The 26,925-nt window shown below is 47.9% G+C and overlaps 1 protein-coding gene across 4 annotated transcripts in view; it reads left to right on the top strand.

Annotated features, from left to right (window-relative positions):
- Nucleotides 1-14,695: 14,695 nt before the first annotated feature.
- USP22 (ubiquitin specific peptidase 22) overlaps nucleotides 14,696-26,925 on the top strand; it is a 43,664-nt gene continuing 31,434 nt past the window's right edge. The window contains exons 1-2 of one of the 4 annotated variants that reach the window (XM_077970539.1): nucleotides 15,037-15,948; nucleotides 20,804-20,854. In XM_077970539.1, coding sequence (XP_077826665.1) covers nucleotides 20,843-20,854 — 12 coding nt within the window. In that variant the 5' untranslated portion in view covers nucleotides 15,037-15,948; nucleotides 20,804-20,842. Of the gene's footprint in view, nucleotides 15,949-19,798; nucleotides 19,920-20,700; nucleotides 20,855-26,925 lie in introns of those variants that run through there. The other 3 variants (XM_077970540.1, XM_015118820.3, XM_015118821.3) reach the window with 3 other exon arrangements.

Here is a 26,925-nt window from a genome sequence, read left to right as displayed (position 1 = left end):
CAGGGAAAACACAGAGAGGAGGTGGGCAGTCCCTGGAGCCCCCCTCCGGCAGCCCTTCAGAGCCTGTCACCCTGAGAGCTGCCATGATAGGGCCAGGTTGAGTTGCCTGCCAGTGGGGGAGCAGTGTGGTCAAGCATGGAGGGATAGGCAGAAAGGGGCTCCTAGGCAGAGTTGGACCGGGGGCAGTGCCATGATCCATGGAGCTGGCAGGAGCCAGAAGCAGGCAGGAGCCCCACCCTCCCAAGCACGGCTGCAGCAGCCCAAGTCACAGCTGGGGACCCTGGCCTCCCTGTACTCTTGGAGGCTGGAAGCAGGCAGGAGCCCTGCCCTTCTGGGGGCAGCTGCAGCTGCCCAAGCTGTGGCTGTGGACCCAGGCATCTCTGCACTCTTGTGGGCCATGATGGCCCCCGTTCCCCCCATAGGCTTGGAGTGTCTCCTCCCACTGTCTGGCCTCTCCCTGCTCCTGGCACCCACTACAATCTTGGAGCAAGGTTGGGGCTGAGCCTGGGCACTGTCGCAGACCAGCCAGGTGTGCGCACACTCAGTCCCCTGCCGCCTCAGCCCCTTCTGGACTTGGGCACTGATGAGCATGGGAAGGAGGCTGAGAGTGGGCTGAGGGCAGGCTGAGGGCAGCTTGGTGCTGGCCAGCAGGCACCCTCTAGCATGAACATCCTAGGCTTCATGAACAGCAGCAGGAGGCATATAGGCCCCAGGGCAGAAGGTGACGTGTCCCCAGTGAAGCCCCAACTTCAAGCCAGGGACTGGGCTGCCGGTGCTGTGGACTGGAGTGGGAACTTGTGGTGCTTTTTCTGGGCCCACCCATGGCTGCCCATGGAACAATTGGCATGCACTTCCTCCCTTCTGAGGCCCATAAAAACCCTGGACTCAGCCAGAGCAGAAGAGACATTGGAACTGCCAGCTGCAAAGAGGAGCTACCCACTCTAGGGTCTCCTCTCTGCTGAGAGCAGGGAGACGACAGGACGACCTTCTCTGCAGAGGAGCTACCCTCTCTGCTGACAGCTGAATACTCATTGGGACGACCTGCCTGGCAGAGAGGAGCTACCCTCTCCATTAAGGGCTGAACACTCGTTGGGACACCCTGGCTACGGAGAGGAGCTACTCACTGTGGCTCTCCTCTGAGCTGTTCCATTGCTCAAGAAAGCTCCTCTTCGTCTTGCTCAAACCCTTCACTTGTCTGAGTACTTCATTCTTCCTGGACACGGGACAAGAACTCAGGACCTGATAAATTGCAGGGTTAAGAGAGCTGTAACACAAACAGGGCTGAAACACACCCCTTGCTTGCCACGTTATGGTGACAAGGAGAAAAAAAGAGAGAAAGAGAGAAGAGCTGTGGCCCTTTGGGGAGCCCAGACCTAGGAGCTCCCTGAGCCAGGGTTGTGACACCCCCTTTAGGGCTCTGTGGTTCCTGGTGTCTCCAAGCTTCCAGGCATCACTATGTTCCTTAGTGTCAGCTGTGGAAGTTGCTTATGGTATTCCTGGTCTAGCCACAGCCTCGCAGGGAGCTGATGCCTGTGCAGGTGCCTGGAACTGCCTGCCCAGCTGCAGCTGGTGTGCCTGGCTGTGCACAGTGGCCAGGCCCCATGCTTGCTCACACACCCCTTGCCGCTCCTCACCTGGCTCACCCTTGGCAAGCATGAGACCTAAGCCAGTAACGCCAGCTGAGCACAGCCTGCCAGGTTGAGTGGGCAGAATGAGCCCAACAGGCCAGAGCAAAACTTGGACAAAGGTGCCACTGGCCACAGAGGTTTCTGGCTGGTGAAGTGACACTCCAAGGATCCTGTACTATTGGGATTACAGGCATGAGTCACTGCACCCAGCAGTGGTGTCCTTTTCTTCCTTTTCTGCTTAAATAAAAGCATATTTCTTTTTTTTTTTTTTGAGATGAAGTTTCACTCTTGTTACCCAGGCTACAGTACAGTGGCACAATCTGGGCTCACTGAAACCTCCATCTCCTGGGTTCAAGTGATTCTCCCGCCTCAGCCTCCTGAGTAGCTGGGATAATAGGGGCCCACCACCACGCCCAGTTAATTTTTATTTTTTAAACGGAGTCTTGTTCTGTGGTCCAGGCTGGAGTGCAGTGGCATGATCTTGGCTCACTGCAACCTCCACCTCCCTGGTTCAAGTGATTTGCCTGGCTCAGCCTCCCAAGTAGCTGGGACTACAGGTGTGCGCCACCATGCTTAGCTAATTTTTGTATTTTTAGTAGAGACAGGGTTTCATCACATTGGCCAAGATGGTCTTGATCTCTTGACCTTGTGATCTGCCCGCTTTGGCCTCTGAAAGTGCTGGGATTACAGGCGTGAGCCACTCTGCCCAGCTTAATTTTTGCATTTTTAGTAGAGATGGGGTTTCACCACGTTGGCCAGGTTGGTCTCGAACTCCCAACCTTAGGTGATCCACCCGCCTCAGCCTCCCAAAGTGCTGGGATTACAGGCATGAGCCACCATGCTGGGCCGAAGAGCATATTTCTTACTATTTCTTACTGCAAACTTTGATACAAATCAAAAAGAGTCTATTTGATATGGCATTTTCCCGCATATCATTACAAAATTCAAGATAATTTATGTGGAAAGAGACAGTCAAACAATAAGGATTATATCATGTCTAAGCAATGTGTGCTTTAGTAGAAATGAGGTCTGGGGGCCACCTCTCTGCTGTGTTTGAATGGCATGTGGCTTAGGGTTTGCCTCTCGGTACTCTGGACCACCAGGTTCTTGGCAACTGCAGGGAACATGCATCTCCTCACTTTTTTCTCCCTCCCTGGCGGCCTGGAGAGCCCCATCCTGACAGCATGACTCACAGCTCCTTCAGCTTCTGTTTGCAGCTCCCCTTGTGGGAGAAAGAGAGCCAGAGGTATACAATTTTAAAACAAGAGCTTGTTGCTGCATTGCAAGAAGGAAGAAAGAGAATGCCACAGGGTGGTCTGGGACTCTGATCCCCCAAGTTCTTTAACACATCAAAATGACAAACTGTCTTTTACATCTGAATATACCCAAGATATCTACCAGAAATCACTTTGGGATTTGCAGGGAGGAGAGGGCCCTGTGCACCCAAAGTAAAGAAATTTCAGGCCAGGCACAATGGCTCATGCCTGTAATCCCAGCACTTTGGGAAGCCAAGGCAGGACGATCACTTGAGTTCTGGCGTTTGAATATCATGGGCAACACAGCAAGATCTCGTCTCTCGGGAAAAAAAAAAAAAAAAAAAAAAGCCAGGTGTGGTGGCTGTGGTTTGTGGTTCAAGCTACTCAAGTGGCTGAGGCAAGAGGATCACTTGAGCCCGGGAGGTCAAGGCTGCAGTGAGCCATGATTGCACCACTGCACTCCAGCTTTGTTGAAAGAGTGAGATCCTGTCTTAAAAATAAATAGATAATAAAGAAATTACACAAGGCTTATGAAATGCATTGTATATAAGGCAATGTGTATAGTGGAATGTATTGTACTAAAGTTAAGTTTCCAGTATATGATAATTGTACCATGGTTTTGCAGAAAAAACTAGTTCTTCTATTTTGTCTGCAAGTAACTCAAACTGTGTCTGTAAGTAACTCAAACACAAAATTTAAATTAAAAATATGTGTGGAGAGATAAGGCAAAGTGGTAACAAAACTGGATTAAAAACGTATCGCTAATTAGAGAATCTAGATGAAGTGTCTTTGGGTGCTCACTGCATAATTCTTTTTTTTTTTTTTTTTTTTTTGAGACGGAGTCTCGCTCTGCCGCCCAGGCTGGAGTGCAGTGGCCGGATCTCAGCTCACTGCAAGCTCCGCCTCCCGGGTTTACGCCATTCTCCTGCCTCAGCCTCCCGAGTAGCTGGGACTACAGGCGCCCGCCACCTCGCCTGGCTAGTTTTTTGTATTTTTTAGTAGAGACGGGGTTTCACTGTGTTAGCCAGGATGGTCTCGATCTCCTGACCTCGTGATCCGCCCGTCTCGGCCTCCCAAAGTGCTGGGATTACAGGCTTGAGCCACCGCGCCCGGCCCTCACTGCATAATTCTTATGACTTTTCTTTAGGTTAGAAAATAGTCAAAAGTAAGGTAGAATTGGGGAGTTTGGGTCGAAGCTTATATGTGTAGGGTCTCCCAGTTTCTCCCACTTTCTTTCTGAGAAACAGAGAGCACCTTGGCCACTCTGTGATCTGGCTGGCTGCATGCTTCCCCTGTGGGCTGGAACCTGGGCTGGGGCCCTGAACATTCCCAGGCACTGATAAACTTGCTTACGTTGTTGTCCAAAACACTTCAAGGTCAAACATCTTGCTAAACATGTAGCAACTGACACCTTCCCCCCACCCCTCTGCATGGGCTCCTCTTCGGGGGGCACCCTCTCCATGGGCTCCTCTCGGGCGGGCACCTGTTTCCCTGAAGGCCACCTGAGGACTGTGGGAGCCCTATGTATGTAAACGCCCCAATGCATGCTTTGCACTGGTCATCCTGGCATTCAGGGTTTCTTCCTTTGGAATCCCATTCAGGAATGGTCTGGGGCAGTCCCTTGAGGGGACATCCTTGCCGCAACCCTAGCTGTGGGTTTGGCTGAGAGGATGCAATTTCTGACAAGACTGACATCCTTTCAGTTTTTGGTCATCCTTTCAGTTGGGTGGCTGGCGCTTATCTGAGGCTTCAGTGTAATATTCATTCTAACATTCCATAGAAAAGTTTTTTAAAGGCTGCACATCTGAAAACAGATCTAAATGCGCATTTTGATAATAAGGGAGCTCTCCTGCATCAGTTCAAAAGTTCAAAGGGGAGGGTGTTACTGAAGGTCTGTACAGGAGTCACAAGTTATTCACGGGAATAACATTAGGGAACATTTTTGAGGTGTTTTTTTGTTTGTTTGTTTTTCTGGAGACAGTGTCTCATTCTGTCACCCAGGCTGGAGTGCAGTGGCGCGATCTCGGCTCACTACAGCCTCCGCCTCCTGGGTTCAAGCAATTCTCCAGCCTCAGTCTCCCGAGCAGCTGGGATTACAAGCACATGCCTCCATGCCTGGCTAATTTTTTGTATTTTTAGTAGAGGCAGGGTTTCACCGTGTTGCCCAGGCTGGTCTCTAACTAATGAGCTTAGGCAATCCGCCTGCCTTGGTCTCCCAAAGTGCTAGGATTACAGGCGTGAGCCACCGCGCCTGGCCACATTTTTGAGTTTTAAACTTTTAGAATACATGATGTAAAGTTCTGTGATGACAGAGGGGCAGTTTTCCTCTTTGTTCTCTACTCTGTGGATGTAAAAATCCATTCCTGTATATTTGTTAGGCTATAAATGTACCGTTTCCAGGATGGTAATACAACCTAACAGGAACAAACCTGTAGTCCCAAAAAAATGGATTTCTTAGCCTCCTTGCAGCAAAAGAGATCACTTACCGGAGGAACCTGGTGTCCTCCTCAAACAAAGATAGAGGCAGGGGCAGGGTTCTTACAGGATCTGGAGGAGGGTGGAGGTTAGGTCCAATATAAACAAAGCAGTGTTGTGGATAGGTGCGAAGCGAACAGGATTACGTGTGTAAAGCTGTAAAGGAGTTAACATTAGAAGCCGACCCAGGGTTCTGTTCCCTTAGAAACTACAAAGTTAAAATAAATGTAGGATGTTGTGCTTTAAAATCTCCTTTCCTTTTTTTTTTTTTTTTTTTTTTGAGACAGAGTCTCTGTTGCCCAGGATGGAGTGCAGTGGCAGTGGCGCGATCTCAGCTCACTGCAACCTCCACCTCCCGGGTTCACACCATTCTCCTGCCTCAGACTCCTGAGTAGCTGGGACTACAGGCACCCGCCACCACGCCCAGCTAATTTTTTGTGTTTTTAGTAGAGACGGGGTTTCACTGTGTTAGCCAGTATGGTCTTGATCTCCTGACTTTGTGATCCGCCCACCTCAGCCTCCCAAAGTTAAAAAGCTCCTTTCTAAAAAAAGAAAAGAAAAGAGAAAAATTCTGTTTCTGAAGCTCTGCATTTGGGCTGGAAATTGAGGCTGCTTCTTTGTGTCAAAGAATGTTCCCGTCTCACTAACACGGTTTCAAACAGCAAAGTTTCTGGCAGTCCGTGACTTTACAGAACAAGGTTCTCTACAATCCATAGTCGACAGTTTCCATAGGTTGACAATCACAGAGGAGGACTGTGGCTAAGAGACACTCCTGCAGGTGGTCACGGTAAGACAGGGAAGGAGGACTCCCAGGTGGACAGGACAGGATAAAGATGATTCTGAAGCTGTAAGTGGCACTGTGCCCAGGGCATTTTAGGATCCAGTTCTAGCTGTGGTCCTAGGGTCATCCTCACACCTCCCTTCACAGTGTGGCCCTCACTCTTTCAGTCTGGATGCCACCGGGTACCCTGTTTACCCTTCAAAGCTCTCAAGCTTAAGTTGTGTCTGTGTCGGTAGACAAGCCAGGCTCTCCCGTGGCGGTGGCAGTCTTGGTGAGGTTGTGCGGGGTGTCCGTGCGTGGGTGATTCTCATAATGAGCTGCACGAACCCACATACGGTGAGGTTGCACTGCATGGTGAAGGGGGTCCAGGGAGTTTCACAGCCGGCCTATGTGGTGGAAAGCAGTCAGTGTCCTCTGGATTTCCAACTGGAAAGGATGTGTTGCTATGGGACCCAGGGTTGGCCTGGCAGGCCCTTAGTAACGTGAAAAGAAATTGGACTAGAAGAGAGATTTTTGTTTCGTTTTGAGCTAGCGTCTCGCTCTGTCGCCCAGGCTGGAGTACAGTGGTGAGATCTCGGTTCACTGCAGCCTCTGCCTCCTGAGTTCAATGGATTCTCCCACCTCAGCCTCCCTAGTAGTTGGGACTACAGGCGCCTGCCACCACACCCAGCTACTTTTTTGTAGAGACAGGGTTTCACCAGGTTGGCCAGGTTGGTCTCGAACTCTTGACCTCAAGTGATCTACCCTCCTCGGCTTCCCAAAGTGCTGGGATTACGTGCGTGAGCCACCACATCCAGCCAGAAGAGAGGTTTTGAAGGAACACCCAGAACCTGCATGGAAAGCCCCACAGCCTCCCTGCAAAGGACTGCCTGGGATCCAAAGCCAAAATCGGTGACTTTGCTTTACATCTTCATCTGACAACTGGAAGGACCCAGGCTGTTTGCAGCCTGTGTGGCTGTGGTTGATCCCAACTATGAACTGAGCTCTGCCTGGGTTCTGGTTTGAGAACCAGAGGGTCTAAGCTGACCACTAGCTATGGTTATTATGTCAGTGATCCCATAACTTGAAGCGGGCAGGGGTCACATGGCCTGGGTCTCTGGATTAGTCATGCGTATGACCTATCCCTTCTGTCCACCCACAGAATTCTGTAGCTCCCACCCAAGCTGACACACTCTTAAGACATGCAAATGTTTGGGGCCAGGCACAGTGACTCTCACGCCTGTAATCCCAGCACTTTGGGAGGACAAGGCGGGCGGATCACCTGAGGTTGGGAGTTTGAGACCAGCCTGACCAACATGGAGAAACCCTGTCTCTACTAAAAATACAAAATTAGCCGGGTGTGGTGACACATGCCTATAGTCCCAGCTACTCGGGAGGCTGAGGCATGAGAATCGCTTGAACCTGGGAGGCGGAGGTTGCCGTGAACCGAGATCACGCCACTGCACTCCAACCTGGGCAACAAGAGCGAAACTCCATCTCAAAAAAAAAAAAAAGATATGCACATCTGACATGTCCAATACACTAGTTGCTAGCCATACGTGGCTACTGAGCACTTCAAATCTGACTAGCATGACTGAGGAACTGAATGTTTAATTTTATTTAATTTTAATTAATTGAAATTGAAATTGAGAAACTGATTCTTGATTCAGTTTTGGAAAACCTGTATGTTTGGAATGCCTTGGCTACTTGGCTCTACTGACTCTCCTACAGAGACACTAATTCCATGTAATCAGGTTGCTTGAAGTTGTCCTTCAGCTCCGTTCATTTTTGTTTGCTTTTTTATATCTACCATGTTTCTACTGAACATGTTCAACCTCTCCTCTAGCTTTTTGAACAGACGGAATATATTTGCAGTAGCCATTTGAGTGCCCTTGCCTGCTAAATCTGCGTCCTGCATTTCATTTTGAGGTCTCTTTCGGTGGCCTGAATTTTCTCTTCTTTATAGGTTGCGGATTTCTGCTTCTTTGCGTGCTTGGTAAGTTTTGATTGGATGCTAGACACTGCCATTTTTACCTTGTTTGATGCTTCTCCTTCCCACCGCCTTCTTTCTCTTTAAAAAATATTTTGGTTCTGTATTCCTTAATCGTTTCAGAGGCTTTGTTCTGGATCACAGGTAAGTTACTGGAAGCAGTTTGTTCCTTTTAAGCTTTTATGCTTTATAAGAAATGACCAGGTAGATCAGCCTTATTCTAGGGCTACTTTGCCCCCACTACTAAGGCAATCCCCTCCTGAGCTCCCTTCCCGATGACCTATGTATTACCAGGTGTCTCCACTCTGGCTGTTGGGAATGTGAACTGTTTCCAGCCCTGTGAGCTCCAGGAATTGTTCCATCTGCTTTTTTTCTGGCAGTTATTTCCCCTGCCTCGTGTAATTTCAGTAAAAACTTAACTTGTAGCCTCCACGACAGGTCAACCTACAACGGCCTGTAAGCAAAAAGCCTTGAGGGGATCAGTGGCAGATTTCTGAAATGCTGCCTCTGTCCAGCTCTCTTTGGTCATCTGTCCCGTGAATCCCAGCCACTGTTACCTCCCTACATTCTCAACTGATGGAACGTGTTGGTCTCTGTCTGGGAAAGTGGCCAATCTTCCCAGTTTAACCAGGACTGAGGAGTTCCCAGGACCAGGACTCTTGGCGTCAAAGCTGGGGAATCTCAGGTGTCCTGCACTGGGCTGCCTGGCCTCATACTGTAGCCTGTAAGCTCTGTCCAGGCAGCAGCTGGAGAGCTGCAGGGCTGGAATCACCGTTCTGCACTTCCTGTTTTCCAGTGTTTGGAAACCAATGTTTCTTATAGTTTGTCTGGGTTTTCATTGTTGTTGTTTAAAGCAGGAAGTAAAATCTGTCCTGACACTCCATTGCAGCTGGAAGTGCAAGACATTTAGTCTAGTACATCTAGTGGAATTACTGATAACGTTTGTAGTTACATCTGCTATTTCATTACTCGATTTTTGTTTGTTCTCTGTGATTTCGTTCCTCTTTTTCTTCCTTTCCTGCCTTATTTTGGGTTATTTGAATATTGTTATAATTCTATTTTCTGGTCGGGCATGGTGGCTCACGCCTGTAACCCCAGCACTTTGGGAGGCCAAAGTGGGTGGATCATCTCAGTTCAGGAGTTTGAGACCAGCCTGAGCAACATGGAGAGATCCTGTCTCCACGAAAAATACAAAAAAATTAGCTGGGGTGGTGGCACGTGGCTGTAGTCCCACCTACTCAGGAGGCTGAGGTGAGAGGATCACTTGAGCCTGGGAGACAGAGGTTATAGTGAGCCAAGATCCTGCCACTGCACTCCAGCCTAGGTAACAGAGTGAAATCCTGTCTCAAAAAAAAAAAAAAATTTTCGGTTACACCTAAAAATGGCTGTTGTAGGGATTATAACATCAACCTTTGTCTTTTCATAATCCATTTAAATTTAATATTGTAGCTCTTCACATAAAATATGAAAATCTTAGAACCTTATAAGTCCATTTACTTCCTGTCCCTTGTGTAATAGCTATCATATGCATTGTATCTATGCATATATTATAAATCCTTGGAAACAATGTTATGATTTTTGCTTTAAATAATCATATGTATTCTGATGCTCTTCATTTTATGCCTTGAATATCTAAGTCTCCATCTGGTACTTTTCCCCTTTGGCCCATAGAACTTCCTTCTCTTTTTTTTTTTTTCTCTGAGACGGAGTCTCGCTCTGTCATCCAGGCTGGAATGCAGTGGCGTGATCTCGGCTCATTGCAACCTCCATCTCCCAGGTTCAAGTGATTCTTCCATCTCAGCCTCTTGAGCAGTTGGGATGACAGGTACAAGACACCATGCCCAGCTAATTTTTGTATTTTTTGTTGGGTAGGGTTTTTGCTATGTTGCTTAGGCTGGTCTCAAACTCTGGAGTTCAAGTGATCTGCCCACTTCGGCCTCCCAAAATGCTGGGATTACAGGCATGAGCCACTGCACCCAGCCCTCATTTCTTGTAGTACAGATTTGCTGGAGAAAAATTCTCTTAAATTTATTTTATGTGAAATTTATTTATCTTTATCACTGATGGATATTTTCATTACATATAGAAATAGGTGTTGACAATTTTTGTCTTTCAACACTTTCAAAATACTGTCCCACTGCCATGTGGCACCCACTATTCTCTTATTTTCTTTCATTTCAATAGATTTTTGGGGAACAGGTGGTGTTTGGTTACATGAATAAGTTGAACAAGTTCTTTTTTTTTTTTTTTTTTTTTTTTTTTTTTGAGACGGAGTCTTGCTCTGTCGCCCAGGCTGGAGTGCAGTGGCCGGATCTCAGCTCACTGCAAGCTCCGCCTCCCGGGTTTACGCCATTCTCCTGCCTCAGCCTCCCGAGTAGCTGGGACTACAGGCGCCCGCCACTTCGCCCGGCTAGTTTTTTGTATTTTTTAGTAGAGACGGGGTTTCACTGTGTCAGCCAGGATGGTCTCGATTTCCTGACCTCGTGATCCGCCCGTCTCGGCCTCCCAAAGTGCTGGGATTACAGGCTTGAGCCACCGCGCCCGGCCTGAACAAGTTCTTTAGTGGTGATTTCTGAGATTTTGGTGCAACTCTTCCTCTTTTTTTTTTTTTTTTTTTTTGAGATGCAGTCTCGCTCTGTCACCCAGGCTGGATGGAATGCAGTGGCGTGATCTCGGCTCACTGCAACCTCCGCCTCGTGGGTTTAAGCTATCTCCTGCCTTAGCCTCCCAAGTAGCTGGGATTACAGGCACATGCCACCATGCCTGGCTAATTTTTTTTTGTATTTTTTAGTAGAGACAGGGTTTCACCATGTTGACCAGGCTGGTCTTGAATTCCTGACCTCAGGCAATCCACCCGCCTCAGGCTCCTAAAGTGCTGGGATTGCAGGCTTGAATCACTGTGCCCAGCCCTCTTATTTTCTTGATAAGAAAAAAGCCATTGTTCCCTTTAAATAATCTCTTATTTTCCTGTGGCTTCTGTCAAAATTTGCTCTTTACTATTTGTCTTCAGCAGTTAAACTATAATGGGCTTATATGCATTTTCTTCTCATTGATCCTACTTGGAATTCAATGGCATTTTTGAATCTGTAAATTTGCATCTGTCAGCAAACTTGGGAAAATGTCTGCCAGTATCCCTTCAGATATTTTTTTCTCTCTCATTCTTCCACCTTTCCCTCCAGGACTTGAATTACACATATGCTTGGCCTTTGATATTGCCCTACAGTTTCTGAGACTGTGTTCTTTTTTTCTTACCAACTATTTTTTTTTGCTTTGTTCTTATGTCATTTCCATTCTGCCTTTAAGCACATTTGGTGACTTTTTTATTGCAGATATTGATATTTCAGTTCCAGGATTTCTATTTGGTTCTTTTGTATAGTTTTCAGTTTTCATTTCACTGCTATATTCTTTTTTTTTTTTGAGACAGGGTCTGGCTCTGTTGCCCAGGCTGGAACGCAGTGGTGTAATCACGGCTCACTGCAGCCTCCAACTCCTGGGCTCCAGTGATCCTCCCACCTCAGCTACCCAAGTAGCCGGGATTACAGGTGTGTGCCACCACATGCAGCTCAATTTTTTTTTTTTTTTTTTTTTTGTAGAGACAGAGTTTCATGATGTTATCCAGGTTGGAATTTGTTTTTTGTAGAGACAGAGTCTCACTCTGTTGCCTAGGCTGGTCTTGAACTCCTGGCCTCAAGCTATCCTGCTGTCTCAGCCTCCCCAAGTGCTGGGATTACAGGTGTGAACTACTGCACCTGGCCTTCATTGCTATTTTCCATCTTTTCATTCATTTCAGACATACTTTCCTTTACCTCATTGTGCACAGTTACCATAGCTGCTTTGAATTCCTCATATACTAATTTCAATATCTGACAAACCTTATGGTTGGTCATTTTTGCTGTTTTATTTCTTAGAAAAGGGCACATTTTCCTGTTTCTTCATATGTCAAATAATTTTGGGCTGGGCACAGTGGCTCATGCCTGTAACCAGCACTTTGGGAGGCTGAGGTGGGTGGATCACCTGAGGTTGGGAGTTCGATACCAGCCTGACCAACATGGAGAAACCCCGTCTCTACTAAAAAATACAAAATTGGCCAGATGTGGTGGAGCACGCCTGTAGTCCCAGCTACTCGGGAGGCTGGGGCAGGAGAATTGCTTGAACCTTGGAGGTGGAGGTTGCAGTGAGCCAAGATCGCGCCACTGCGCTCCAGACTAGGCAACAGGAGCGAAACACCATCTCAAAATAATAATAATAATAATTTTGGATCATATCCTGGACATTACTACTGTTATGTTGTTGAAAATATGAATTTTGTTATATACCTCCAAAGACAGTTAATATTTTTGTTTTAGCAGGCAATTACTAGTATTTTAGTGGTTTTTTGACTAGTAGCTTACATCTCTGCTCACTTCTTTTTGTTCTGGTTTGGCTGCTTGGAATTTACCCCATAGGAGTGGTTTGGTGGTCAAGCGGACCCCTGGATGTAGTTTATGCATAGATTCTGGGGCTTCCTGTCTCTGAATCTATTCTCACTTTTCAATGAGACTACTACAGGGCTTCACCAGGTAATTTTGAGTACCTGCACGTAGCCAATACAGTTCTGGGAACCTGCGGCTGTAGTAGTAAATAAAACATAAAAATATCATTACCCTCTTCGAGGCCGGGCGCCGTGGCTCACGCCTGTAATCTCAGCACTTTGGGAAGCTGAGACAGGCGGACCACTTGCGGTCAGAAGTTCAAGACCAGCCTGGAAAAATCCCATCTCTAGTGAAAGTTCCAGACCAACATGGTGAAAGCCCCTCTCTACTAAAAATGCAAAAATTAGCCGGGTGTGGTGGCAGGCACCTGTAATGCCAGCTACTGGGGAAGCTGAGGCAGGAGAATCGCTTGAATCTGGGAGGCAGAGGTTTCAGTGAGCTGAGATTGCACCACTGTACTCCAGCCTTGGGCAACAGAGCGAGACTCTGTCTCAAAAAAAAAGAAAAAAATCATTACCTTCTTGGATTTTTTCATGCTATTAAGGGAAGAAACAATAAAAAAAAAAAGTAAATATTCATTACGCCAGATAGTGATAAATTCTTTGGAGAAAAACAAAGCAGGGTAAGGGAATGGAGAATTTTGAGGGGCTTGCAATTTTCATTAGGGTGGCAGTGGAAGTCCTCACGGAAAAGGAGGTGTGTGATAAAGCTGGAAGGAGGTGAGCGATCAGCCATGGAATATAAGGATGCGGGGCGGGGGGGGATTAGGGGGTGGGGAAAACGTTTTAGGCGGAGGGTACTACAAGCACAAAGGCCATGAGGCAAAAACCTGTGCTAGGCAATTTATCTTGGCCACAAAAACTTTATTCCAGTCGTCAGCCCATTAAACCCTGTAGCTTTAAGTGTTGTGAGATCACAATCTTTATTTTTTAACTTGTGATGGCTCTGGACGGCAATTGCTGTTTCTTGCAATCTGTGGATGAATGAGCAAAGCAGTTAGCAGTGGGAGGAGTACCAGGGAGCAGCACCACGCCTCACACCTCATCCAAGTTCCCCCAGATTCTTGGCGCCCTGGCTCTCCCAGAACATTGTTTGCATTCGTCTTTAAAGGTCTTTTCAGTTTGCCTTGGGTCAGTTATTTGTATACCGATTAGACCTGTGCAGCCCATGGCGGTAGCAGCTAGTAGGAATTGGATGTGCTGTTGTGTAAATACCAGATTTCGAAGATTGCAAAAACTGTAAAATATTCCACTAACGATTTCTGCAATACTGCGTACATGTTGAAATATTTTGACCCTATTGGGTTAAGATATTTTACTATATTTAACTTTCTTTTCATTAGAAAAACGTAGCCACCAGCAAATGAGAAGTGTCAGGCGTGTGGCGTGCATCTTCTTTCAACTGGATGGCGCCGGGTTGGCCCTCGCTATCCGCGGGCTCCCGACAGGAGGTGCCGCAGCTTGAGGCAGGGAGCGGCGCGGAGCAGGCAGTTGGCAGTTCCAGCCCCGAGCCGCGGCACTGCAGGGCCCGACCCAGGTTACGGCAACCGGGGGCCCTGCAGACAGCGCCCGAACAGGGGATGCTGTTGGGTGGGAAAGTGCAGGCCCTGGATGGAGGCCCGACCTGCAGGGCTCCAGCTTGTCGCCCCGCCTCTTTGCGGCAGAGCTCAGGCCGGCGCAAACCGGTTCAGTGCTAGGACGGACGCCTCGCGCCGCCCAACCGCAGCACGCCCCCGCCTCCCTAGTCCGATGGAAGAGACAGGGAACGTCTAGTCGCCAGACGGACTGTACTGAGAGCCTATGAAAATGGCCGAAGATACTGGGGGGGGGGGGGGTGGCCGGCGACCAATAGAGGAAGGGAAGGGGCGGGCTCTCATTAGCTTCCCCTCGCCCCACCACGCTTCCTTGGGCTCCGGTCTACCCACAGCCTACGGGCGCGCGAGAGGGGGGAAGGGCCTGGCGCGGGCCAGAGACTGCGCAGTGCGGTGCCGGCCGGGGGGTGACGTAATCTCCGTCCGCGGCCGCGGCGCCCCGCCCCGCGACGCCCTCCGCGAACCGGGAGAGCGCAGCGCGGGCGGCCAGCAGCAGCCGCAGCTCGGGGGCGGTGCCTGCCCCGCAGCCTCCCCTCAGCGATCGCGCAGCCCCATCTTTGTCTGGCCTCCGCGCTTTGTTCTCGGCGCCCGTGCCTTGGCCGGCCAGGCCCGCCGCCGAGCAGCCCCTACGCCGCGCTGGCGTCGTCCTCGCCCCCCTCGCCGCCGCCCCCCGCGCGCGGCCGGGCCTTGCCCCCCATGGTGTCCCGGCCAGAGCCCGAGGGCGAGGCCATGGACGCCGAGCTGGCTGTAGCGCCGCCGGGCTGCTCGCACTTGGGCAGCTTCAAAGTGGACAACTGGAAGCAGAACCTGCGGGCCATCTACCAGTGCTTCGTGTGGAGCGGCACGGCTGAGGCCCGCAAGCGCAAGGTGCGCCCGGCAGCCCACCCCGGGGCGGGCTCGCGGCCTCCTGCCTCTCCTGAGGCCGGCCGGGGGAGGGGCCCTTTTCCTTCCCCCTTCCCTTTCCCCCTTGCCTTTCCCTGTCCTTCCTCCTCTTCCCCTCTCTTTCTGCTCTCTCTCCTCTTTACCCCTTCCCCCTCCTTTTCGTCCCCCCCGTCCCCTTTTCAACTCCCTCCCTTCCCCCACCTCCTCATCCTTCTCCCATCCTTCGCCTCTGTCCCCTTCCTCCGTCCTTCCTTACCCTCCCCCTCCTTTCTTTTCCCTCCCCCTCCTCTCTCCCCTCCCCCTCCTCTCTCTCCGCCTTCCCCCTCCCTTATCCTTCTTGGCCCGGGAGGGGCGAGTGCTTCCGGGCGGGGGGCGGTGTTCTCCTGCCCGGCTGCCTGGGGAGCCTGGGACTTCAGTGGGCGGTCCCGGTCGTTCGTGCGAGAGGTCCCTGCGGGGAACTCTCCTGGTTCCAGAGGGTTCGGGGCTGGATGGGGGTGCAGAGAAAGAAATATTTCAAAAAAAATGAGTAAAGGGTGGGGGATGCCGTCGGGGTCTGGGCGTTGGTCTGCAGCGATCACCCGCCGCCGGGAGCGACCTTGGACGGGAGCTGGGGCAGGGGGCGGGTTGGGGGACGCTGGACGGCAGCTTTGCGGCTGCCTTGGGGCCCGCGGGGAACTGGAGGTGGAGAGCGGCGGGTGCTGGGGATGGAGCGAGCCTGTGGGTGCGGAGCCGCCGCCCGGGTTTGCGTTGCGGCCGAGACGTGGACTTGGAAGCGCGCTGTGTGTTGTGGGAAGCCTTAGCCAGGAACGAGTCCCCTTCGGGAGCCCGGTCTTGGCGTCCAGCAGTTAGGCCTGCTAAGGATTTGGAAATCAGAACGTAACATGATTCTTCTATGTGAGTGAACTTTATTTTTACAGTTTCACGCGCTTTTGTAGATTACAGTCCGAGATTGGGAGTTGTGAGGGCAGTTTCTACCTTGAGTGGCATTTTTTTTTATGGGAATACCAACAGGCCTGCTGAGATTGTAGGGTATATTAAGCAGCAACTCAAAAAAAAAATTTTTTTTTTGAGACGAAGTCTCGCTCTTGTTCCCCAGGCTGGAGTGCAGTGGCGCGATCTCAGCTCACTGCAACCTCCGCCTCCGGGGTTGAAGCGATTCTCCTGCCTCAGCCTCCAGAGTAGCTGGGATTACAGGCTCCTGCCACCATGCCCGGCTAATTTTTGTATTTTTACTAGAGACGGGGTTTCACCATGTTGGCCAGGCTGGTCTCGAACTCCTGACCTCAGGTGATCCACCCGCCTCGGCCTCCCAAAGTATTGGGATTACAGGCGTAAACCACCGCGCCCGGACTCAAAATTTTTTTTATCTGTAAAGATAGCGGGAAGCACTATGTCTAGATGAACTAAAATCAGAGATAAAACGTTTCTGTTAGGATCGGAGTTAGAGTCTTGCTAGTAGAATTGTGTGTCTTGAAGAAAAGATGGCCTGGCGTGGCGCGGTGGCCTCACACCTGTAATCCCAGCACTTGGGGAGGCTGAGGCAGGCAGATCACGAGGTCAGGAGTTCGAGACCAGCCTGGCCAACATGGTGAAACCTTGTCTCTACTAGAAATACAAAAATTTTTTTTTTTTTTTTTTTTTTTTTTTTTTTTTTTTTTTTTTGAGACGGAGTCTCGCTCTGTCGCCCAGGCTGGAGTGCAGTGGCGCGATCTCGGCTCACTGCAAGCTCCGCCTCCCGGGTTCACGCCATTCTCCTGCCTCAGCCTCCCGAGTAGCTGGGACTACAGGCGCCCACAACCGCGCCCGGCTAATTTTTTTTTTTGTATTTTTAGTAGAGACGGGGTTTCACCGTGGTCTCGATCTCCTGACCTTGTGATCCGCCCGCCTCGGCCTCCCAAAGTGCTGGGATTACAGGCGTGAGCCACCGCGCCCGGCCAAATTAGCTGGGTGTGGTGACGGGCGCCTGTAATCCCAGCTACTCGAGAGAGTGAGGCAGGAGAATCACTTGAACGCGGGAGGCGGAGGTTACAGTGAGTGGTGATCGGGCCACTGCACTCCAGCTTGGGTGACAGAACAAGACCCTGTCTGGAAAAAAAAAAAAAAGATGACCTGGTTGAAGCCGGCCTTCTGGTGTCTGGATTGGGACGTGACGTGCCCAAGATTCGTTTGTACTTTGGATGAAGTGGGGAATGCCCCACTCTTCCTCTCCCTCCTCCTTTTCTTTTTCCCTTCCATCCCTCTCTCTCCCTTTCTTCCCCCCCTCTGGTATTTTTAACAAAGCTGAAGGAGTCAAGTTTAAACCATTATTAACTAACTTTGCCTAATTTCCTAAAGGAAAGAATTACTTTTTTTTTTTTTTTTTTGCGTTACTTATGGCTCTGATTAATCTTTTCAGATGTCAGTTGCTTAGTTTCAAAACTGTTGAGCCACATGTATGTTATTTACCAGTTAGAAGTTGAGCTGTAGACGGATAGTGAAAAAAGTTTTCAAAATTCAGGTGGGGGCTGCTGCAGTGCTAGTTGACAGTGTGCCAGCAAGGAGCCCCTTAAGCCCTCCATGCTTTTAACTGACTCGGGACTGACTTACCTGTATCACTTCATGTGCGGTGTACTGCGTTTCTAGCACTCTCTAGTGGCCCAGTTAAGCAAGAGTTGGTTTGAGAAATAGTTTAACAAACCTGGTGGTTAACAGTTGGACAACCTGCATAGGATTCCCATCAGATCTGTAAGCTTAGGACAGTTTTGTTTTTTAAATTTTATTTTATTAAAAATCATTTTTTTGTAGAAGCAGAGCCTTGCTCTGTGACCCAGGCTGGAGTGCAGTGGTCTGATCAGTGATCACTGCAGCCTCAGGCTACTGGACTCCAGCCTTTCCTGAGTAGCTGGGACTACAGGCGTGTGTCACCATGCCCGGCTAATGTTTTTTTTACTTTTTGTAGAGACAGTATCTCACTATATTGCACAGGCTGGTCTTGAACTCCTGGACTCAAGCCATCCTCCTGTCTCCCAAGGTGTTGGGATTACAGGCCAGAGCCACTGAGCCCAGCCATATTTTTGGTTTTAATGATGTGAACTTGACTGTAAAAGTACTTTAAGCTGATGATTGTGCCACTGTACTCCAGCCTAGGCAACAAAACCTATCTCAAAACAAACTTCAACTTGAATTATAATCTTTGTAAACAAACAAAGGTACTTTTTGAGATTGACATCTCAGGTACAGTTTAACTACAGAAATGAATCCCTGAATGAATAGGAATTACGAGTTTTGTTATCTAAGGACAAGTGGGTTATGGAATTTGTACCCAAACTTTGATTTTTTTGTTTTTTTTTTTTTTTTTTTGAGACGGAGTCTCGCTCTGTCACCCAGGCTGGAGTGCAGTGGCCGGATCTCAGCTCACTGCAAGCTCCGCCTTCCGGGTTTACGCCATTCTTCTGCCTCAGCCTCCTGAGTAGCTGGGACTACAGGCGCCCGCCACCTTGCCCGGCTAGTTTTTTTTTGTATTTTTTAGTAGAGACAGGGTTTCACCGTGTTAGCCAGGATGGTCTCGATCTCCTGACCTCGTGATCCGCCCGTCTCGGCCTCCCAAAGTGCTGGGATTACAGGTGTGAGCCACCGCGCCCGCCTTGATTTTTCTTTTAATAGGCAGAACATGACAAACACATGACCAGGCTTGATAAGTTTCTGTCCAAAAGAAGCTTGAATTGGAGTAAAACTCTTTTTTTTTGAGACGGAGTTTTGCTCTTTTTTCCCAGGCTGTAGTGCAATGGTGCGATCTTGGCTCCCCGCAGCCTCTGCCTCCTGGGTTCAAGTGATTATCCTGCCTCAGCCTCCCAAGTAGCTGGGATTACAGGCATACGCCACCACACCCAGCTAATTTTGTATTTTTAGTAGAGACGGGGTTTCTCCATGTTGGTCAAGCTGGTCTCAAACTCCCGACCTCAGGTGATCTGTCCATCTTGGCCTCCCAAAGTGCTGGGGTTACAGGCATGAGCCACTGCACCTGGCCAGAGTTGCAGTAAAACTCTTGTATTGCTGACTATAAAAATATTTCTGCTGGGTGTGGTGGCTCATGCCTGTAATCCCAGCACTTTGGGAGGCCGAGGCAGGCGGATCACAAGGTCAGGCGATCGAGACCATCCCGGCTAACAAGGTGAAACCCTGTGTCTACTAAAAATATAAAAAATTAGCTGGGCATGGTGGCACGCGCCTGTAATCTTAGCTACTCGCGAGGCTGAGGCAGGAGAATCGCTTGAACCCGGGAGGCAGAGGTTGCAATGAGCTGATACCACGCCACTACCCTCCAACCTGGGCGACAGAGCAAGACTCTGTCTCCAAAAAAAAAAAGATATATATATATATTTCCATGATTTAGGACTGGCACGACCACAGTGGCCTCTCCTTTGTGTTTTTGGTGTGTGTTAAATATAACAAAATTCTTACCATTTCAGGGTTTGTCTGTAAAGATAGGAATTGGCAGAAAGTGATTGTGATATAACATTCTACGTTATATTTTGAATATAGACACTTTGGAGAACAGGTAAGTTTTGTTGTTGTTGTTGTTGTTGTTGTTTTTTGAGACGGAGTCTGGCTCTGTCGCCCAGGCTGGAGTGCAGTGGCGCGATCTCGGCTCACTGCAAGCTCCTCCTCCCGGATTTACGCCATTCTCCTGCCTCAGCCTCCTGAGGAGCTGGGACCACAGGTGCCCGTCAATACGCCCGGCTAATTTTTTGTATTTTTAGTAGAGACGGGGTTTCACTGTGTTAGCGAGGATGATCTCTTATCTCCTGACCTCGTGATCCGCCTGTCTCGGCCTCCCAAAGTGCTGGGATTACAGGCATGAGCCACCATGCCTGGCCAGAGAACAGGTAATATATTTAAGATCATTTCTCTCTTTGGATCTAAAATTTTAATAGCACTGTGTTCTCAAAACACATTTTTTTATTTTTTTATTTTTTATGTATTTACTTTTTTTTGAGACACGGTCTGTCTTTCAGGCTAGAGTGCAGTGGTATGATCATGGCTCAATGCAGCCTCGACTTCCTGGGCTCCAGTGATCCTCCTGCCTCAGCCTCCCAAGTAGCTGGGACTATAGGCATGCACCACTGCACCTGGCTAATTTTTGTATTTTTGGTAGTAATGAGTTTTGCCATGTTGCCCAGGCTGGTCTTGAACTTCTGAGCTAAGTGATCCTCTTGCCTTGGCCTCCCAAAGTGCTGGGATTACAGGCATGAGCCATCCCTCCCAGCCATCCAACAATGCCTCAGTTAGTCTTTACTGGCTCAGCCAGGTGCTGGGATGGTGGTGAGCACATTGTAGACAGCTCTCATTACTTGTTTTTAATAGTTTAGCTCATTTTCCTGAGACGTGCTATTGTATTTTATTATATATTTATTTATTTATTTAAAAAAATAAAGACTGGGTCTCCCTATGTTGCCCAGGCTGGTCTTGAACTCCTGGCCTTAGGAGGTTCACCTTGGCCTCCTACAGTGCTGGGATGATACGTGCTATTTTAAAAGTAGACTTTTAAACTTCGTTTATTTGAGGAGTGTACTTTTTACTTTATAGTGAACTGGCTCTTTCAAATCATCACAACAAAACATTACACCGTTCATACTAAGTGGGGTCTAAGTAAAAGATCTAAAATGTAAACATTTTTCTGTTTAAGGTTTTAATTTTGAATTCATCATAGATTGACATACTGGTGTAAGACAATAGAGTAATCCTGTGTATCTTTCCCCATTCCCCTAAGGGTGACTTCCTGCAGAAATGGAGTGCGATTACCACCAGGATGTTGACATTGGTACAGTCTATCTTTGATAAAATCCACCGTCTCGTTCAGATTTCCCCGCTTTTACTTCTCCTCATTTGTGTTTGTGTATTTAGTTCATTCACTACACTGCGTACTTTATTTGGAACTCATTGGTTTTCATCTGATGGCCTTATTCTGTCTCAGAATCCCACATTACTTTGAGTCTTCATATCCCCTTGGGCTCTTCTAGGCAGTGACAGTTTCTCGGGCTGTCTTTTTTGGTGACCTTGAGAGTTTTGAGGAGTCCCGGTCATGTAGTTTGTAGAATGTCCCTCAGTTTTGGTTTTCTGATGTTTTTCTCGTGATTCAGCTGTGGTTATGGGTTTTGGGAAGGAAGACCACAGAGGTGAAGTGCTCTTCTCATTCCCGTATATTAAGGATGATGCTGTCAAGATGTATTGGGTTGCTGGGCCTGACTGAATGTCCAAGGTCATGTTTGCCAGGTTTCTCCACTGCAGAGTGACTGTTTCCCTCCTTTATGTACTGTTTATTTTGGAAGACAGTTACTCTGCATAGGTACTCTACTGGGATGGGGAGTTCTGTTCCTCCTCCTTGAGGGTGGAGTAGCTATTTAAATTATTTGGAACATTTCTGTGTGGAAGATTTGCTCATCCTCACTCGTGTGTTTACTCACTTGTGTATATCAACATGGACTTGTGGATATTGAATGTATGCTTTGGGTTATCATCCAGTGCTGTGTGGTTTGTTTTGTTGCTCCCATCATCTGGCTGTATCCACTGGGAGCTCTTTCAGCTGGCTCCGGTGTCCCTTTCACATAGCCACATGATCTTTTGTTTGTTGTTTTTGAGCACTTCCTTACTTCCTGGAAGGACACTATGTTCTGGGATCATCTTATGTGTTTTCTGCCCCAGCCTTAGACTCCAGCATTTTCCAAGGATCCCTAGTTCCTTTTTTGGGAGAATGGAATTAGAAACCAAGATCTGGGCACTGGTGTGCTCATTACTACTGGGATATCCTGGCTTCTTGGCCCCCTCAAGGGACAGAGCTGGGAAACAGGTGTGTATATACAAATGCGTGTATATACAGGTCTGTAATTATTTTGATATATATCCATCAGCATCCACATGAAGCTCTACATGAGTTCATGTTGGTATCTCCAGCTCTCATCCATATCTATAGGGATTATTCTAGCCTTCCCCTCCAGCTTATCTGTAACTTTTCTGTCCAGCAGAGAAAATCCTGGCTCCCACTGTCCACAATCTGTTTACTTACCTCTTCTGCTTTGGTATACCTGAATAGAGGTTTCAGAATTGTTGTCCTGTACTCCCTTGCGAAACGACCCCTTGAAGTACTGTGCTCAGTTACAGTTCCTTTTGCTTTTAGTTGTACACTCTCCCCTCATTCCCACGTTATGTAGGTGCTTCCCTCCCCACCCCTCTTGGCGGAGTTGTGTCCTATGTGTGTAATACAATCTGTTTCTTCTGCCTCAGCCTGCATTCCGTAGGGCCTCATCAATGATTTAAAAAATCATTTACATTAAGGTTTGCTCTTTGTGCTTTCAAGCTCAGTGGATTTTGACAGAGGCATCCACAACTACAGCACTGTACAGAATAGCTGCACTACCCGAAGAAATCCCTGTGCTTCACCTACTGACTCTCCACAACCACTGATCTCTTCTCCGTCTCGGAGGTTTTTTCCTTTCCAGAATGTTATATCATTGGGTTCATACAGTCTGCAACCTTTTCATACTGGCTTCTTTCGTCTAGCAATATCCATTGAGTGGATTGAAAGTTCATTCCCTTTTTTTTTTTTTTTTTGTGAGATGGAATCTTGCTCTGTCGCCCAGACTGGGGTGCAGTGGCGTGATCTTGGCTCACTGCAAGCTCCGCCTCCCGGGTTCACGCCATTCTCCTGCCTAGTAGAGACAGGGTTTCAGTGTGTTAACCAGGATGATCTCAATCTCCTGACCTCATGATCCACCCATCTCGGCCTCCCAAAGTGCTGGGATTACAGGCGTGAGCCACTGCGCCCCGGCTGAGGTGAACTCAATTTAAAGGAAGGCTAGCCTAAGCTGGTCAGTACCAGGAGGATTTTGCCCCGGCTTGCTTCTGCCCAAGTGTGTGTCCCTCGGCAGCTCCCAGCATCTCTTGGACTTCCTCATTTCCCATTTATGATAATCCAGTACTCACCCCCATCCTTGAGGGATACATTCCAAGATCCCCGATAGATGCCTGAAACCACAGATAATACTGAATCCCTTATGTATTATGTGCAAACTTTTTTCCTTCATAATTTCATGGATAGATTTGTTCTTACTGTAGATCTTAGCAAACTCATCATTTGATACTGTTTTCTTTCCTTATTAAGAATTTTCACCTTTTCATGTAAAAGAAGCCCTTTACAACTTTTCTTGGCATATCCAAATTGCAGCATCAGTACTCTCAAGCTTTGGGGCCATATTAAGCTAAATAAAAGTGGCTTGAACACAAACGACGGCAACAGTTGATGTGATCGGCAAGATAGCTACCAAGTGACTAGCGGGCAGGTGGCTTAGACGGCATGGAGAAGCTGGACAAAGGGATGGTCATGGGACAGAGCGGGATGTCACTCAGTTTCATCCTGCTTCTCAGAACGGCAGGCAGTTTTAAGCTTCTGAATTGTTTATTTCTGGCATTTCCATGTTACTATTTTCAGACTGAGGTTGACTGTGGGTAACTGAAACCACAGCAAGTGAAACTGTAGGTAAGGGAGGACTGCTGCAATATTTTATATTTCATACATAATTTCATTCTGGTTTTGGTACTTGGGATACACTTTTTAGGTAGGCCTGGCAAGTAAGTTTCCTGACCTGTCCAAGGACATCACCAGTAACTGCTGGGTCCCAGCCTTAAATGAGGTCAGTCTGAGGTCTTGCCCTTGCTGAATGAAATTACCCCTTTTATAGATTGAAAGGTCTGTAGTCGCTGTACCCTTAGATTGATTTTGGCTCTGAGATTGAGGGGCCTGAGTCTGTACGCTGAGGTTTCTGAGGTTGGAGAACTTAATTTGAGAAGATTATCTAATTTTGGTGAAGTCTTTAGCTTTTTAGTGCCATATTTTTTTCCGATAAAAGATAGAATATTTAGGCCAGGCGTGCTGGCTCACGCCTGTAATCCCAACACTTTGGGAGCCCGAGGCGGGCAGATCACCTGAGGTCAGTAGTTCAAGACCATCCTGGCCAACATGGTGAAACCCTGTCTCTACTAAAATACAAAAAAATTAGCCGGCCATGGTGGCACGCGCCTGTAGTCCCAGATACTCGGGAGGCTGAGGCAGGGAAATCACTTGAACCCAGGAGGTGGAGCTTGCAGTGAGCTGAGATTGTGTCACTGCACTCCAGCCTGGTGACAGAGCAAGACCCCATCTCAAAAAAAAAGTTTTTTTAATTTTATACTTGTCCCTTCACTTATGTCGGTATTTGAGTCCTTGAAAAAGTCGCTGAGGAGAAAGCACAAGAATTAAACTTACCTTCCTAAGATGCTCAGGTTTTAGACCAGTAGGAAGTCATGGGTAGTGTGTGAAAAGTGTACTACCTCTTAAGGTGGTGTGTCATGTTTGCACACTTTTAAAAACTGGACTCAATTCAATGTACTGTTGAGTCATCCCATAGGGTAAGCCCACATCTGGTTGACTACAAGGCCTCTGAACCTCTTGCTCCTCCCCATCCTTCTTGGTTGGGGTGGGAGGTAGTATGAGTAAGGAGGTAAGAGAATAGGATATTCAGAGGAATATTCTTAATATTGGGACCGAATTAATGAATTTGGCGGGTGTTTCTGCACTGCGTAAGATGAGCAACAATTAAATTGCTGATTCTTCTCCTAATTCCTGTCATATACAAATCCTAGTGATGTTTTGGGATTTACTTACAGTCTACTGAATCTAGTTGAATTAATTTATAGGAGAAAGGGATTTAATTCAGAAATCATTGCAAGGGCTATGGGAGTAGTAGATTCTAGGTTGAGTTTCTAGGAAAACCCGCCAGCCTGGGGAATCCTGCCTCTGCAGGAGCCACCACACCAGGAAGTGGTGTACTGGGCTGCTTAAACAGAGCCACCCCTCCGGGGTCCATTTTAGCATGTGGGTGCCCCCACTGGGCTTCTCTCCTTGGCTTACTCACCAGCCCCACTGTCTGCAAATGTGTCCTAAGATATGTTTGGAACATGAGCTGCACGGTTGCCTGGGGAATGAATTTTTTTTTTTTTTTGAGATGGAGTCTGGGTCAGTCACCCAGGTTGGAGTGCAGTGGCGCGATCTAGTCTCACAGCAAGCTCCGCCTCCCTGGTACACGCCATTCTCCTGCCTCAGCCTCCCAAGTATTTGGGACCACAGGTACCCAGTATCATGCCTGGCTAATTTTTTTTGTGTATTTTTAGTAGATACGGGGTTTCACCGTGTTAGCCAGGATGGTCTCGATCTCCTGACCTCATGATCTACCTGCTTTGGCCTCCCAAAGTGCTGGGATTACAGGCGTGAACCACCACGCCCGGCCGGGGAATGCATTTTCAACTTTTCTTTTTTTTTGAGACAGGATCTGGTTCTGTTGCTCAGGCTAAAGGGCAGTGGTGTGATCTTGGCTCACTGCAGCCTTGACCTCCCGGGCTCAAACCATCCTGAGTAGGTGGGACTACAGGTGTGCGCCACCACGCCCAGCTAATTTTTGCATTTTTTGTAGAGATGAGGTTTCACCATTTGGCCCAGGCTGGTTTTGAACTCCTGGCCTCAAGCTGTCCGCCCACCTCGGCCTCCCAAAATGCTGTATTCCTGGTGTGAGCCAACGCGCCTGACTGTGTTTTATACTTTACAGTGCTGTGAAGGGAGATAGAATAAAAATGAATGTGAATCCCACGTGAGTGACCCGGGCCTGCTGTAACAAACCACCACAAACCAAGTAACTAAGCACCACAGAAATTTCATCTCAAATTCTGAGACTAGTAGTCCGAAATAAAGTGTTTGCAGGGTAGCCGCTTCAGAGGCTATTCCTGGCCTCCTCCAGACACCGGAAGACGCGTGCTACCTCACTCATGCGTCTGCCTCTAGTACATTTAAATCTGATACAGTATTATCAATGGAAGTGCTGTTCCACAGTGTAGATTGGGGAAAAATAATAATACAGTTTTGGCATTGTTTAAATACATTCTGAGAAATGCATTGTTAGGCAATTTTGTCTTTGTGTGAACGTCATAGAGTGACTTAACACAAAGCTAGATGGTACAGCCTGCTGCACACCCAGGCTGTGTGATGGAGCCTGTTGCTCCTAGGCTGCAAACCTGTACAGCATGTACTGTACTGAACACTGTAGGCAATTGAAACACGATTGTAAGCATTTGTGTATCTATAGCTAAACATAGAGAAGGTTACAGTAAAAATATGATACTATAATCTTCCAGGACCACAATTGTACATGCAACCTGTCATTCACTGTAACATTGCTATGTGGTGCGTGACTATACCAGACATTAAGGTTTTATCGGTATGTCAGAGACAGCTGTTTATTGTATTTAGCGCCAATTGTCTTGTTGGTTGGCTGTTTGAATAATGTGAGAGAAGCTGTCTCTTAGCTATGTTGGCTCCATAAGGCCTGTAAACTGTGTCTTCCCTGGTGATTGGTAAACCCGTGCAGAAGAGCATCCTAGGTTGTGTAGTAGAGATAGAATATAATGGAGTGTGTAGCACAGCAGGAGCTTATTGTGTTTAGCTGTTTTGTTGAGTGTTACATTTCTGAGATTCATCCACGCTGTTGAGTATATCATAGGTTCCTTTTCATTGCTGTCTACTGAATTAACTGTACTGTAGTTTATTCTTTTTACTAGTAATGAACATTTTTGTTTATTTTCAGTGTTGGAGTGTTGCAAGTAATAATGCCACAAAAGTCCTTGTACGTGTCTTTGGTTGTATATAAACCCATGAGTTGAATGGTTAGGCTGTAGGGTACATATGTTCAGTTTAATAGTTTTTGAAAATAAGAAACCTACAACCATTAGCAAGAATGCTAAAATGAATATTGTATACATTTATATGGATTCATTAGTTGTTAGCTTCTTGCTAACTGGTTTTATTTCCGT

Source organism: Macaca mulatta, chromosome 16 (genome assembly GCF_049350105.2).
Source record: "Macaca mulatta isolate MMU2019108-1 chromosome 16, T2T-MMU8v2.0, whole genome shotgun sequence".
In the NCBI taxonomy this organism is placed as follows: domain Eukaryota; kingdom Metazoa; phylum Chordata; class Mammalia; order Primates; family Cercopithecidae; genus Macaca; species Macaca mulatta.
Note: the sequence above shows the minus strand (reverse complement) of the source record. Positions and strands in the feature narration are given on the sequence as shown.